At 46.1% G+C, this 14,666-nt stretch overlaps 2 protein-coding genes across 2 annotated transcripts; both read left to right on the top strand.

Moving 5' to 3' along the window:
• Positions 1-8,891: 8,891 nt before the first annotated feature.
• LOC121982676 (sialyltransferase-like protein 3) lies at positions 8,892-10,223 on the top strand. Its single transcript, XM_042535794.1, has one exon. The coding sequence runs from the start codon at positions 8,947-8,949 to the stop codon at positions 10,144-10,146; it is 1,200 nt and encodes a 399-aa protein (XP_042391728.1). The 5' UTR covers positions 8,892-8,946; the 3' UTR covers positions 10,147-10,223.
• Positions 10,224-10,546: 323 nt separating this feature from the next.
• On the top strand, positions 10,547-13,083 carry LOC121979467. Its single transcript, XM_042531457.1, has 3 exons — positions 10,547-10,596; positions 11,324-11,561; positions 12,121-13,083. The coding sequence occupies exons 1-3, from the start codon at positions 10,547-10,549 to the stop codon at positions 13,081-13,083; spliced, it is 1,251 nt and encodes a 416-aa protein (XP_042387391.1).
• The last annotated feature ends 1,583 nt before the right edge of the window (positions 13,084-14,666 follow it).

Here is a 14,666-nt window from a genome sequence, read left to right as displayed (position 1 = left end):
TTGATCCAATGAGTCGCCCTCTTTGGATTCTCCTTGATTTGATACAGTGGAGGGGATCTCATGAATTCTTGCCAATTTGCTCCAAAGCTCCTTGGCATCTTCAAACTCTCCAATTTGTTCCAAGATGTTGCTTGGCAATAAATTGACCAAAAGCTTGGTCACTTTGTCATTGGCCTCACATCTTTGGATTTGGTCTTTGCTCCACTTGCTCCTTTTGAGTACTTTGCCCTTGGAATTTGTGGGAGCTTCAAAACCTTCCATGAGAGCAAACCATTGCTCTATCTCCATCATAAGAAAATTTTCGATTCTTGATTTCCAAGAATCGAAGCTTGTAGATGAATATGGTGGAGCCACCCTTGTGTCAAATCCAAGTCCATCTTGGAATTGCATCTTGAAGTTGAGCTTGATAGAATCTTGAACTTGAAGAATTTGCTCCAACTTCTTCACCCTCTAGCTTTTCTTGATATGTTTGCCCCTTCCGGCGGTGATTCCGGTGAAGAGCAACCTTGCTCTGATACCACTTGTTAGGACCAAAAGTAGCTAGAGGGGGGGGTGAATAGCTCGTCGCGTTCGCTCGTTGCTCGGCGTTGCTTGTTTCTTCAAGAATATGCAGCGGAAAATACAGAAACAAATACAACAACGCTAACACGGTTGGTTTACTTGGTATCCACCTCACAAGAGGTGACTAGTCCAAGGATCCACACCACGCACGCACCCTCCACTATGAAAACACTCCTTTTCTGTAACTACCGAGGGCGGAGAAGCCCTACAAGACTCTTAGTACAAGAAGAAAGGAAAGGGAAACAAAATACAAGCGCAAAGCTTACAATGAGTACAGAAAACTCTAACCCTAGCTTCTCTTCTTGCCTTTGATCCGCCTCTTGACTTGGAAAGCTTCCAAGATCCTTCAAGAACTGGCGATCTGATCTTTGAGAGCGCTGTGGAGGAGTATCTGGAGTGAATCGGAGAAGCGATGCCGAAGGAAATGAACGCTGCGGCTATAAACGACGCCAATCCCGATCGATTCGAATGTTCCCAATCGATCGGGAGGCTTTGGATCGATCCACGGATCGATCCGTGGATCGAATCGCTGGATTGATCCACGGATCGATCCGGCGCTTATCGCGCGAAAAGGCCCCAATCGATCCATCGATCGATTGACCTCTCGATCGATCCACGGATCGATCCGCAGGCTCTATTGGAACAGTCGGATCGATCCAGCGATCGATTCAGAGCCCGATCGATCCATCGACGATCCAGCACTTGATTTTTGTCCAAAACCAAGTCCCAAACCTCCCAAACCAACATCCGGTCAACCTTGACCTGTTGGTATGTCATGTCTAGCATCTAGTCACTCCCTTGACCTGCTAGGACTCCCTTACCAAGTGTCCGGTCAATCCCTTTGACCCACTTGGACTTTTCTCTGTGCCAAGTATCCGGTCAATCCCTTTGACCTACTTGGACTTTTCTTTCATGCCAAATATCCAGTCAATACCTACTTGGACTTCCCAGCACCAGATGTCCGATCATCCTTGATCCATCTGGATTTTCCCTTGCCTGGCTTCACTCACCAGGACTTTCACCTAGCTTCACTCACTAGGGTTTTCCATCTGCCTAGCTTCACTCACTAGGACTTTCACCTGGCTTCACTCACCAGGATTTCCATCTGCCTAGCTTCACTCACTAGGACTTTCATTTGCCTAGCTTCACTCACTAGGACTTCCTTCTGCCTGGCTTCACTCACCAGGACTTTTCTTCTGCCTGGCTTCACTCACCAGGACTTTCATCTGCCTAGCTTCACTCACTAGGACTTCCTTGTGCCTGGCTTCACTCACCAGGACTTTTCTTCTGCCTGGCTTCACTCACCAGGACTTTTCTTCTGCCTGGCTTCACTCACCAGGACTTTCATACTGCCTAGCTTCACTCACTAGGTCTTTCATTTTGCCTAACATCCCAGTTAGGACTTCCCAGTCAAGTATCCAGTCAACCTTGACCTACTTGACTCTTCTTCAATCAATATCTTATTGTCAAACATCTAAACCCAAACCAAGATTCAGCTTGGTTACCCAGGTCAACCTTGACCTGAGGGATATTGCACCAACAGTCTCATCCCAAGCCGTCAGATCGTTACTCTTTGCGATCCAACGCTCTAGATCGCATCACAAGCGATCCATCATACCTATTTGATCAACGTTGATCAACGGTAGCCATCCATTCCCTAAGTCAACTGTCCAGTCATCTCCCTTTGCCCACGAGGATGCCGCATAGGTACTGCCACGTCAGGTACGAGCCTGACACGTCACCCGAGTGCCACTTAGGCACTGCAATGTCACCTGGAGCATAAATTTAAGCTCGAAGTGCAAAGTGCGCCTACAAAGCGCCCATTGCGCACGAGGCGGGTGGCGGGCTCACAGGTGCGAGCACCTGCTCGCCCTGGGCTAAGGGAGCACCTGTCCTTTTATTTTTGTGTTAACTCCATTAACACACCTTCATTAATAAGTAGAGAACACACATCGAGAATTTCCGATGTGGGACTATTCTCCATGCACTTTATTAATGAATAATAAATGTTATTTTGGGCCGATTTTAAACATTAATTTCTCATTCACCCTTAATTGGTTTTGAGCAAATTAATAGTCTAAATCTATCTACGCGAATCGTAGATTTTAATTTTGAAGTCAACTACGACTTTCAACAATTGATGGCTTCCTTCCTCAAAATTGTTTTGGTCCATTTAAGGCCCCAATATCCAACAATCCCCCACATGAATAGAAATTAATGCAATGCGTGTATGCATGCTGACACTTTACAAGAGTCCAATCGATAAGTCACTGCATCGGGAGAGGTAGCTTGTGGCTTTGAACCTTCCGTAGTGAAATTCTATCGAGTATACTAGGCTGCGCAGTGAACGTGATGTCTTGAACTGCTCAGCTGTTGGTGTATACTTAGACAATAACACCCACACAGAGATCTATCTCACCTACTTTAGGTTCTCATGGTTGGTTCCGTTTCGGCCATGGATACCATCTTGGATTCATGAGTGTTTCATTGAAGCGGCCTGTCTTCACACTCACATAGGTGACACTTCTATCAAAAGTATCCTACCATACTCCATTTTATCAGGTATAGAAGTCACTAAAAGCATAAGCTTAACCTCACTACATGAGGTAGGACAACACAAATTTATCCTAGGATTGGGATAGAGATAAACTATCTAATGTGCTGGACCACAACTTCTGTAACTTCGTTGTCCCATTGAACCAAGATCTTGGGATCTCCAGTCAACAAGGTTGGGTTACCGCTACAGTAGTTTTCAGTTGTAGATTTTTTAATTCCATTCCTCTTGATGAGCAGTATACTTGATCTCGACTCAACCCCTTCGTTAGAGGATATGCCAAATTATCTTTGGACTTAACATAGTCAATTGCAATCACTCCATTCGAGATCAACTGCCTAATGGTATTATGTCTACGACGTATATGTCGTGACTTCCCATTATACATATTACTCCGTGCCCTTCCAATCGCCGATTGACTATCACAGTGGATTAGTACGGCAGGTACAGGTTTCATCCAGCTCGGAATATCTTCCAAGAAATTCCGCAGCCATTCAGCTTCCTCAGCTGCTTTGTCTAGTGCTATAAACTCGGATTCCATAGTTGACCGAGCAATGCAAGTCTGCTTAGTGGATTTCCAAGATACTGCTCCCCCACTGATCGTGAATACATATCTACTAGTGGATTTGGAGTCTTTTGTATCTGATATCCAATTAGCATCACAATATCCTTCCAACACAGCGGGATATTTTCCATAATGTAATCCATAGTTCATAGTATATTTCAAATATCTGAGAACTCGCATCAATGCTTTCCAATGGGTGTCGTTTGGATTACTCGTAAAACGACTCAGTTTGTTGACCGTACAGGCAATATCTGGACGTGTGCAGTTTGTGAGATACATCAAACTGCCTATTATCCGAGCATATTCCAACTGCGATATGGTCTCACCATGGTTTTTCGCTAAGTGTTGACTTAGATCCATAGATGTTTTCACTGTAGAGAAATCGTACGCATTGAATTTTTTCAATACAGATTCTACATAATGGGATTGTGTTAAAACTATCCCTTCTGATGTCCTGAGAATTTTAATTCCCAATATAACATCTGCTTGACCCGTATCTTTCATATCAAAATTTCTGGTCAACATTTTCTTTGTAGTCATGATTACATCATGATTACTGCCTATTATTAGCATGTCGTCTACGTATAGACAGACAATTACATAGCCTTCAGGTGTGTTTTTGACATAAATGCATTTGTTACATTCATTTATTCTGAATTCGTTTGACAGCATTACTTTGTCAAATTTTTCGTGCCATTGTTTAGGCGCTTGCTTAAGTCCGTACAACGACTTAACAAGTCGACACACCTTTTCCTCATTTCCAGGAGCCATGAACCCTTCGGGTTGCTCCATATAAATTTCTTCTTCCAACTCACCATTTAAGAACGCAGTCTTAACATCCATTTGATGTATTTCAAGGTCATACAGTGCTGCAATGGCTATTAGCACTCGTATGGACGTAATCCTTGTCACCGGTGAGTATGTATCGAAGTAATTAAGGTCTTCCTCTTGCTTGTACCCCTTGGCTACAAGTCTGGCCTTATACTTGTCAATTGATCCATCAGCTTTATACTTACGTTTTAGTATCCACTTACAACCTAATGGTTTATTACCAGAAGGAATGTCTACTAATTCGCAAGTATGATTATTCATGATAGACTCAATTTCACTATTGACAGCTTCTTTCCACATTGGAGCATCGGGTCTAGAGAGAGCTTCACTTAATGTTCTTGGTTCCATTTCTGACATGAAAGTCATGAAATATGGCCCGAACGATTTCTCAACTCTAGCCCGTTTGCTACGACGTGGCTCTTCACTTTGATCGTCAATAGTCCTTTTATAACAGCTAAGTTCGGTAACGTCATTTTTGTTTGAACTTCCGTTGTTATCACTTTCAACGTTTCCCTTTTTATTTGGGAATACATTTTCAAAGAATATCGCATTCCGAGATTCTATGGTTGTTCCCACATGTATGTCAGGAATGTCTGATTTGTGAACTAGGAAACGATATGCACTACTATTATGGGTATATCCGACAAATACCGCATCGAACGTTTTAGGTCCGATCTTTACTTGCTTTGGTTTAGGTACTTCGACCTTTGCCAAGCACCCCCACACTTTCAGGTATTTGTACGATGGTTCGCGGCCTTTCCATAGTTCATATGGAGTTTTATCATTTTTCTTATGAGGGATTCTATTGAGAATGTGATTTGCCGATAATATTGCTTCCCCCCACAAGTTTTGAGGTAAGCCTGAATTTATCAACAAGGCATTCATCATTTCTTTTAGTGTCCGATTTTTACGTTCGGCAACACCGTTTGATTGAGCTGAGTAAGGCGCCGTTGTTTGATGAATAATGCTAGATTCTGTACAAAATTCATCAAACGGTGCACCATATTCTCCACCTCTATCGCTTCGAATTATTTTAATTCTTTTGTCAAGTTGGTTTTCAACTTCTGTTTTATAGGTTCTGAACGCCTCTAGGGCTTCGTCTTTACTTCTTAAAAGAAAGACATAACAGAACTTTGTGCAGTCATCGATAAAAGTAATAAAATATTTTTTTACCTCCTCTAGTTTGCACAAATTTCAAGTCACATAGATCACTATGTATTAACTCTAGAGGAGTTGTTGTCCTTTCCACCGAATGAAAAGGTAGTTTCGTCATTTTCGCTTCCACGCACACTTCACATTTGTGTGTTCCGTCAACATTGACGTTTGGTAATAAATTTAATTTGACGAGACGTTTGAGAGTATTATTATGCACATGTCCGAGTCGATCATGCCATAAATTATAACACTTAACAACATAGCTGGAAGCATTTATTTTATTACCATCAAAATTTCGGAGTACAGGCATTACAACCATTTTGAATAGACCCTTTTCTAGGTACCCCTTTCCTACGAAGACACCATTCTTTGTAAGTACAAAGTTGTCTGACTGGAACACTAGCCTAAATCCGGCCTTGACCAATGCCGCTCCAGAAACTAGGTTCTTACTGATGTCGGGAACATGGAGTACATCAATGAGTGTTAGCTCCTTTCCGGACGTCATCTTCATAACAACCTTTCCGAGTCCAACAATTGGCGACGTCGTGGAATTACCCATATAAAGCTTCCTGCCATTTATTGGAGTATACTTGGAGAACATCGCCTTATCGGAACAGATATGACGAGTTTCTCCAGTATCAATGAACCACTGCTTCGGGTTGGTATCCACCAAGTTGGCTTCAAATACAATCGCAGTGAGATCCAAGTCCTGAAGAGAGGTTGCGACATGATTCACAGCATCCTTTGGCCCCTTGGTTGGCTTCTTTGGGCGTCTGCAGTCCTTGGACAGGTGTCCTGCCTTTCCACAGTTGTAGCAGGAGCCTTTGAACTTGTTTGCTTGAGCCTTTTTTTTTAACTGCTTCGGCTTTTTAGCGTTCGGCTCGACCAGGTTGGACATTTCGTCTATAGTCCGCTTGGTTCCTCTGGAGTCGGATAACTTTCGATTATCCTCCTCTATTCATAGCCTCAGGATCAGGTCTTGCAGCCCTATCTCCTTTTGCTTGTACTTTAGGTAATTCTTGAAATCCTTCCATGACAGAGGGAGCTTCTCAATTACCGCAGCAACTGCGAATGTCTCGTTCAGCTTCATGCCTTCGGCGTCCAGATCATGCAGTATTAATTGCATATCTTGGACTTGAGATGAGACGCTTTTTGAGTCCACCATCTTGAAATCCAGAAACCGACCGACGATGAATTTCTTCAATCCAACATTTTCGGTCTTGTATTTCTTCTCAAGGGATTCCCACAAAGATTTCGCCGTCTCCAGAGAACAATATACGTTATATAACGTGTTGTCCAAGGCGTTGAGTATATAATTGTGGCACAGAAAATCTCCGTGAGACCACGCATCGCTAGCAGCCTTACTACCTTCCGTAGCGGCTGGCGTGTCTTCGTGCAAAAACTGTACAAGGTTTAGCGTTGTTAGATAAAACAGCATCTTCTGCTGTCATCTTTTGAAGTCGGTTCCGGTGAATTTCTCTGGCTTTTCTCCGTGGGAAATGGTTGTCGGAATGGCGGTCGGAACGGCCGTCGGAATGTCGTTGGTAGCCATATCAGTTTGCACGAAAGATCGTTTACGACTGTTATTCCCGGGTAGCTTCTGGACTATGCAAACTGATCGTCGAGGCTAGTGTTCGACACTATCTCCGTAAACGATATTGCTCCGCTACGGTGCTTAACGGATTGTTGCAATTCGTTCCCAAAATACAATGACGACGAACGTCTCGGAATCGTAGCACTCCAACTTCCGAGACCAGCGAACCTAATAGTAGAGAACACACATCGAGAATTTCCGATGTGGGACTATTCTCCATGCACTTTATTAATGAATAATAAATGTTATTTTGGGCCGATTTTAAACATTAATTTCTCATTCACCCTTAATCGGTTTTGAGCAAATTAATAGTCTAAATCTATCTACGCGAATCGTAGATTTCAATTTTGAAGTCAATTACGACTTTCAACAATTGATGGCTTCCTTCCTCAAAATCGTTTTGGTCCATTTAAAGCCCAAATATCTAACAAATCTAAAAATAGATAGATCTATTATTTTAACAACTTCTCTAGTGTCGCCCCTACGAATATGAAAGGAACTAAAAATGGATTAAAAATCACACGAGTAGTTGCAACAAAGTATTATAAATGTAATAACTTAGTAGAAAATTAAATCACGGAGAATATATCACAATCAAGTGTTTTATAATTTTTATAATATTTTATTGAATTTTAAAAGTAAATTGGTAGAGTAGTTTTATGGCCAAAAGTTCTATTATTTTTTTCAAAAAAAAAATCTATGAAAGTTTAGACTGAATCATATTCTAGAATCCCAAGTATTGGATAATATTTTAAAATTGTAATAACAATTAACAATAGTAAATGATTAGATAAATTAGGTTTGTTATAATAAAAATTCTTCTTTTAACTTGGTCTTCTTCTTGTATGCGACAAAATTCATACCAAATCAACAGGTATTCTCATAAAAAACTATGTCCCTGCGGACGTCGGCGGCAGTAGCTATCACCAATATCTCTTAATCACAAACACCGTGTAATTTGATCCCAATGAAAACGACATTAAATAACTAACAGCAGATAAACACCAAAGAGAATACGAAATATAATTTTTAAAAAAATTACTGAAAAATATACTACAAAATAAATATGGAATAAAATGAAGCTGTGACAGGTTGACTTCAGACGCCCAATCTGATAACCGGACTCGACCTCAACTGGTGGAGGCGGCACCAAACTATTACATCTTTCCACGCGTAAATTTTTTATGTTACCCACTCTTCAACCCAACAACATACCCATGCTTTTAGTTTTAGTTTTAGAGGTGGAAAAATAGAGAGAGACGTATTCAATCTGAGTAAGAAAATGGGTTGCCATAACAGTCCGATCCGAAAACGGTCAATTATTTATTAATTAACTAATTAATTATGTGTCAAACCCTCGTATACGTCACCGGTTTTCTTCTCCTCCCCCGGCATGTCTCTTCCTAGTTCCGCCTTCATTCCCTTGCGTTCCGTATCAGACGTCGAATTCCAACAGCCACCACCGAAATCGAGGTACGTGGCTGTGTGTGGTTCGTTCAGTTAGAGAATCGCGCTGTCGTGGAGGGTGTGCTCTGAATGCTTCGTGTTCGGGGAGGGGTAGATGATGGAGTGGCTCGTGTAGCGCGGACTGATGATTAAAAGGGGCGTTTTTACGGGGGTCGAGTGGAGAAAGAGGGAAGTCGCCGGAGGAGCGGCGACCTGATCTGAGCTGGTGCTGGAGTTGTAATGCTGAGATTTTGGGTGAGAGCGGGAGAGATGAAGCGTTCCCTCCGCTTCCCTTTAGTTCTCCTCGTCCTCGTCGCTGGCGCGCTGAGCTGCCGCTCCGTCGGCCTCCGCGGCAAAATCCCCGGCCCTCTTTACGACGCTGGGGACGTGGAGGCTGTCAATGAGACATTGTTCCTCCTCTCCGCAGAGGAGCCAGGCGCTGCGGAGCTGCAGCAGAATGTGGCGGACCTCCTCTCAGCGAACCTCGAATCGATCGACATCGCCGGAGGGCGGTACAGGGAGATCTCTCTGTGGAGGAGCGGAGCGATGCCGGGGGGGAGGTCGAGGTCATTGGGAAGCCTGAGGTTCCCGGCCCGGCCAGGCCACCCTGAGCACGGCCGGGTCCTCCCGGAGTTCCGACGGCTGCTCACCGATTGGTTCCGCAATCGCCGACAGTTCCGACAGGAGGTGATGTCGGAACTGGTCGACCGCATCAAGCGCCCCGTCGACCGGAGCTACGGGCACCCGGACACCGGCCGGCCTTACGCCACCTGCGCGGTGGTAGGCAACAGCGGCATCCTCCTGAAGGCGGAGCACGGCGACCTCATCGACGGGCACGACCTCGTCATCCGCCTCAACAACGCCCGCATTGCCGGCTACCAGCGGCACGTCGGGGCCAAGACCTCCCTCTCCTTCATCAACAGCAACGTGCTCCGCTCGTGCGCCGTTCGCGACGGCTGTTTCTGCCATCCCTACGGCGACTTCGTCCCCATCGTCTTCTACCTCTGCCAGCCCGCGCATTTCGTCGAGTACCTGGTCTGCAACTCCACCCACAAGTCGCCGCTGCTAGTGACGGACGGTCGGCTCGACACCCTCTGCGCCCGGATCGTGAAGTACTATTCCCTCAAGCTGTTCGTGGAGGAGACGGGGAAGCCGCCGGCGATGTGGGGCAAGTTCCACGACGTGGAGATGTTCCACTACTCGTCGGGGATGCAGGCCGTGGTGCTGGCGCTCGGCATGTGCGATAAAGTGAGCGTCTTCGGGTTCGGCAAGTCGCCGGAAGCGAAGCACCACTACCACACGAACCAGAAGGCGGAGCTCGGCCTGCACGATTACCCGGCGGAGTACGAGTTCTACCGCGACCTCGTCGAGCGGCCGCAGGCCATCCCGTTCCTCCGAGGCGCCGGCATTAAGGTCCCCTCTGTTTCCTTCTACAATTAAATAATACGCACACTGTACACAAATGATACGCCATTTTTGGCAGAAGAACCTAGCTGGATACATGTACAAACGTTCAATGTGGAGCATTTGGTAGTTTTTGTTGCATGTTCTACCAACTATTTTAACACAAAGTGTATATTAAAATTGGAGCACCTCATCTGAAAACAAATACATTTCTATGGAATAAAATTTCAATATGTGATACAGTACATGATTGTGGGGTCAGAAAGATATGACGGTTAGAAGTCATGACTGCGGGGTAGTCAAAAGTCAAGTTTGTATGACAGTCAGAAGTCAAGCTTACGTGGCAGTTAGAAGTCAAGCTTACGTGACAGTCAGAAGTCAAGCTTATGTGACGGTCAGAAGTCAAAATTACATAGCGGTCATAAGTCAAGCCTATATGGGGGTCAAAAGTCTGACCTACGTGGAGGTCGAAGAGCTTGTTTACGGGTAGCTCAAGAGGCCCGGTTATAAGATGGGCTGGGTTAGACAAGAAGGGCGTCTCGAATGACGACTCAGGACTAGACAAACATACAGGTCGGAAGTGTGCCTACCAAGCGTGCAGGTCGGGAGTGTGCCTACCAAGGATACAGGTCGGGACTTCTAGCCTTGCGGCGCAAGATACATGGACAAACGTACAGGTCGGGATTGTGCTTACCAAGGATACTGCAGGTTCGGACTCAAGATAAGTGGAAGCAGACCAATGCATACAGTTCGGGATCAGCAAATATGAAGAGCCAATACAGGAGCAATGGAATAAGAAGGTCGGACACTACACGACAAGCATGTCAAGGAATCGTAACCACCTGTCAATGAATAATCACTACCTGTCATAGAATATGCCAATGGTTGGGGGCTCACAACACTCTGATTCTTTCCTAGACCTATAGGAAGAAGTCACATGTCATCTACCTCCAGACAAAGCCTGACATCCGACATTCCCTGACACCTGTCAGATTCCAGAAGCATCTGGTGCAGTATAAAAAGGGATGCTTTGTCCCTTACGCAGGTATGCTCACTCGTCCTTTTTCACTAGTCTTTTACTTTTTTCCTTTTGAACTTTCTCTATTTCTTATGGGGAAAAAGTACCTGACTTGAGCGTTGGAGGGCCTGACCCGAGAACTTTTTCCCTGGTTTTTGGCCTCTAACGTGGGGGGACTCGTCTGAGTGTGTGCAGGATCAGCAGTTTCGTCACCCCCGTCGTCATCCGCTCGTGGGAGTCTTTCGGCGGGTTGCCAGGTCATCCAGGAGGCCCGACGACTTTCCGTCAACACCGGCAACACCGCGACCGCCTTCATCTGATTCAGCTTCCGGACGGGATCAATTTGGCGTCGACTGTGAGAACACAACTACCTGTTCCGGAGCAGGAAGATGGAGGAGTCGGGTCGAATCAATGTCACCATGACCGCGGGAGAGTATGAACTCTTCAAAGAAGCCAAGAGGCGAGCGCCCTCCGAAAAACAAGCAATTGTCTAACGACCACGCCGAGCACTCGAGGTCTCTAAGGAGCCCATTCTCGTATCAAATCGAGGCTCTAAGAGGAAGCAGCCTGAAGAATTTCCCCAGGCTCTTTATCGTGAGCCTGACCTGGGGTACTATCAGCCAAGGTCCAACTGTCCTAGTTTCAAGAAGGAACAACCGCAGGTCTCAGCGGCCGAAAGTTCTCTCCCTCGAGATTCAAGGAAGGGAAAGGCTATAATTCTTAGGGAGGAGCCCCGCGTGGAACCCGACGAGAAAGTGTCTTTCTCTTTCAAAATATTGGAGAAGAAGTTGCCTAAAGGGTACTGACCCCCAGCCATTGGAGAATATGACGGCAGCAAGGACCCCGAGGATCATCTTCACAAATTTAGGAATGCTGCCTTACTACATCAATATAGTGACGTTGTTAAGTGCCGAGTGTTTCTGAATACTCTCTCTGGCTCGGCGCAAAAGTAGTTTGATGGATTGCCACATGGATCCATCACCTGCTTTCAGGATTTTAAGACCGTCTTCTTGCGTCACTTCTCTAGTAGCAGGAAGTACCAGAAAACAGATCATTGCCTCTTCGCCCTTAAGCAGGGGTCAGCCGAACCCCTACGGAGCTATATCAAGCGATTCAATCAAGTAGCTCAGGACGTTTCATCAGCCACTTCGGAGATACTGATGAGCGCCTTCTATCACGGACTGGCAGAGGGGGAGTTCTTCCGGGATCTTATTCGAGATCCAGTTAAGAATTTTGATAGCATGCTGGAAAGAGCGGCCAGTTATATTAACGTGGAGGAGGCCCAAGCTGTTCGAAGGAAGGCAGACCGGACGCCTGCCGCTGTTAACAAACCGGAGAGGCGAACACCTCAACAATCAGCCCAACCCCTTCCCCGAGCGCGGGAAGTCAGGCCTCTCTTTCAGCTCGGTCAGGAAATTAGACCGGCACCACAAGTCTCGGCAGTTCATGCCTCCCAACTTGGACCATGGAACTCCCGGTACTGCACCTATCATCGATCTCGTACTCACGATATTAACCATTGCTTTCAGTTCGCTCGAGATTCTAGGCGAGCTGCTGAGCTAGGGTTACCGCCTCCTGAGTTAGCTCCTCAAATACTCAAAATGATGGAGGAGCAGCGCGCCGCAGCCGGGTCAGGAGGTCGACCCCACCCCGACCCAGCGGGATCCAATGCCCAGCAACCCGGTCGGGTTGGGGAACCAGGAGAAGATCGGGAAGCCAAAAATCGCAGCAATGCGGTCGTTCGAGAGATAGCCATGATCTCCGGAGGCCCAACTAATGGAGATTCGGGGAGAGCGCGCAAGTGCCATGTGCATCGCTTGGAGGTCCACACCGTCGGATGCAGACAGGAGCAGGCTGTTAGCCCTTTCATCAGCTTCGGACCGCAAGACCTGGAAGGTCTGGAGCTGCCTCATGACGACGCTCTTATCATTAAGGCCATTATTGCCAACAGCTGAGTGGCCCGGGTTTTCGTTGACACCGGGAGCTCGGTTAATATTTTGTTCAGAGTTGCGTTCGAAGAGATGCAGATTGATGCCACTGAACTCCAGCCCGTGGCCACCTCTCTATACGACTTTACGGGCAACGAAGTAAAGCCAATGGGTCAGATCAAGCTGGCCATTTCTCTGGGCACCGAGCCATTGGTGCGTACTAGGAGGAGCATTTTTATAGTGGTGGATTCCCCCTCCTCTTATAATGTCATCCTGGGAAGACCAGCCCTGCATGAGTTTAGGGCTGCGGTCTCTACTTTCCATCAAAAGATCAAATTCCCTATTGGCGAGCAGGTCAGGGAAGTTAAGGGAGAATGGAAGGTCTCCCGGAGATGTTACATTGATATGGTCCGGGTAGAAGCTTGGAAGAATCAAAGGATGCAAGACAAGGGAGTTCATGCTGTCCAAGAAGAACCTCTGCCCATGGCTGAAGAACCCATTCCCTGAGAGGAGGTACAACTATATGCTGAACGCCCCGAAAGTCTTACTCGCATAGCAAGCAACCTGCCTCCTCCTCTCAAGGAAGAATTAATCCAATGTCTGATCCGCAATCGCGATGTCTTCGCCTGGTCTACAGAGGAGTTACCTGGAGTTAAACCCGAAGTAGCAGAGCACAAGTTACACTATTACCGGACTCCCGGCGAGTCAAACAAAAGAAAAGGAACTTCTCAGCCGACTAGAATAAAATAATCAGAGCTGAGGTGGACCAGCTCAGGAAAGCAGGCCACGTCCGAGAGGTGCAATTCCCATCTTGGCTTTCCAATGTGGTCTTAGTAAAGAAGCCCAACAATAAGTGGAGGATATGCATAGACTTCAGAGATCTAAATCGAGCTAGTCTCAAGGACTGCTATCCCCTGCCCCGGATTGATCAGATGGTAGACTCCACTGCCTGTTGTGAGAGGATCTGCATGCTGGATGCTTATCAGGGGTATCATCAGATCCCCTTAGCGGTGGAGGACCAAGAAAAGGTTAGCTTCATTACGGCTGACGGTACCTTCTGTTATACTGTCATACCCTTTAGTCTCAGAAACGCATGAGCCACATATCAAAGGATGATGGATAAGATCTTCCGGGAGCAGATTGAGCGCAACGTGGAGGTTTATGTGGATGATATACTCATTAAATCCCCTTTAGCAGTGAATCTGATCATGGATATAGAGGAAACCTGCGGGACTCTCCGACAATACGGACTGAAGCTAAACCCATTGAAATGGCTGTTTGGAGCTAAAGGAGGAAAGTTCTTGGGTTATCTAGTGACCGACCGCGGAATAGAAGCTAATCCAGAAAAGGTTCGGGCACTACGGGATATGCAAGTTCCTCAGAATTTGAAGGAAACACAGAAGTTGGTAGGCAGAATAACAGCCCTGTCAAGGTTCATTTCCAGATCTGCAGATCGGGCTGCTCCTTTATTCAAAGTACTCAAGAAGGCCTCCAAGTTTCAGTGGGACGAGGAATTTACCCGAGCTTTGAGGAACTGTAGAAGTATTTGGAGGCTCTGCCGTCCTTATTCAAGCCGGTCATTGGAGAACCACTATGGGTTTACTTGTCTA

Source organism: Zingiber officinale, chromosome 5A (genome assembly GCF_018446385.1).
Source record: "Zingiber officinale cultivar Zhangliang chromosome 5A, Zo_v1.1, whole genome shotgun sequence".
NCBI lineage: Eukaryota > Viridiplantae > Streptophyta > Magnoliopsida > Zingiberales > Zingiberaceae > Zingiber > Zingiber officinale.
Note: the sequence above shows the minus strand (reverse complement) of the source record. Positions and strands in the feature narration are given on the sequence as shown.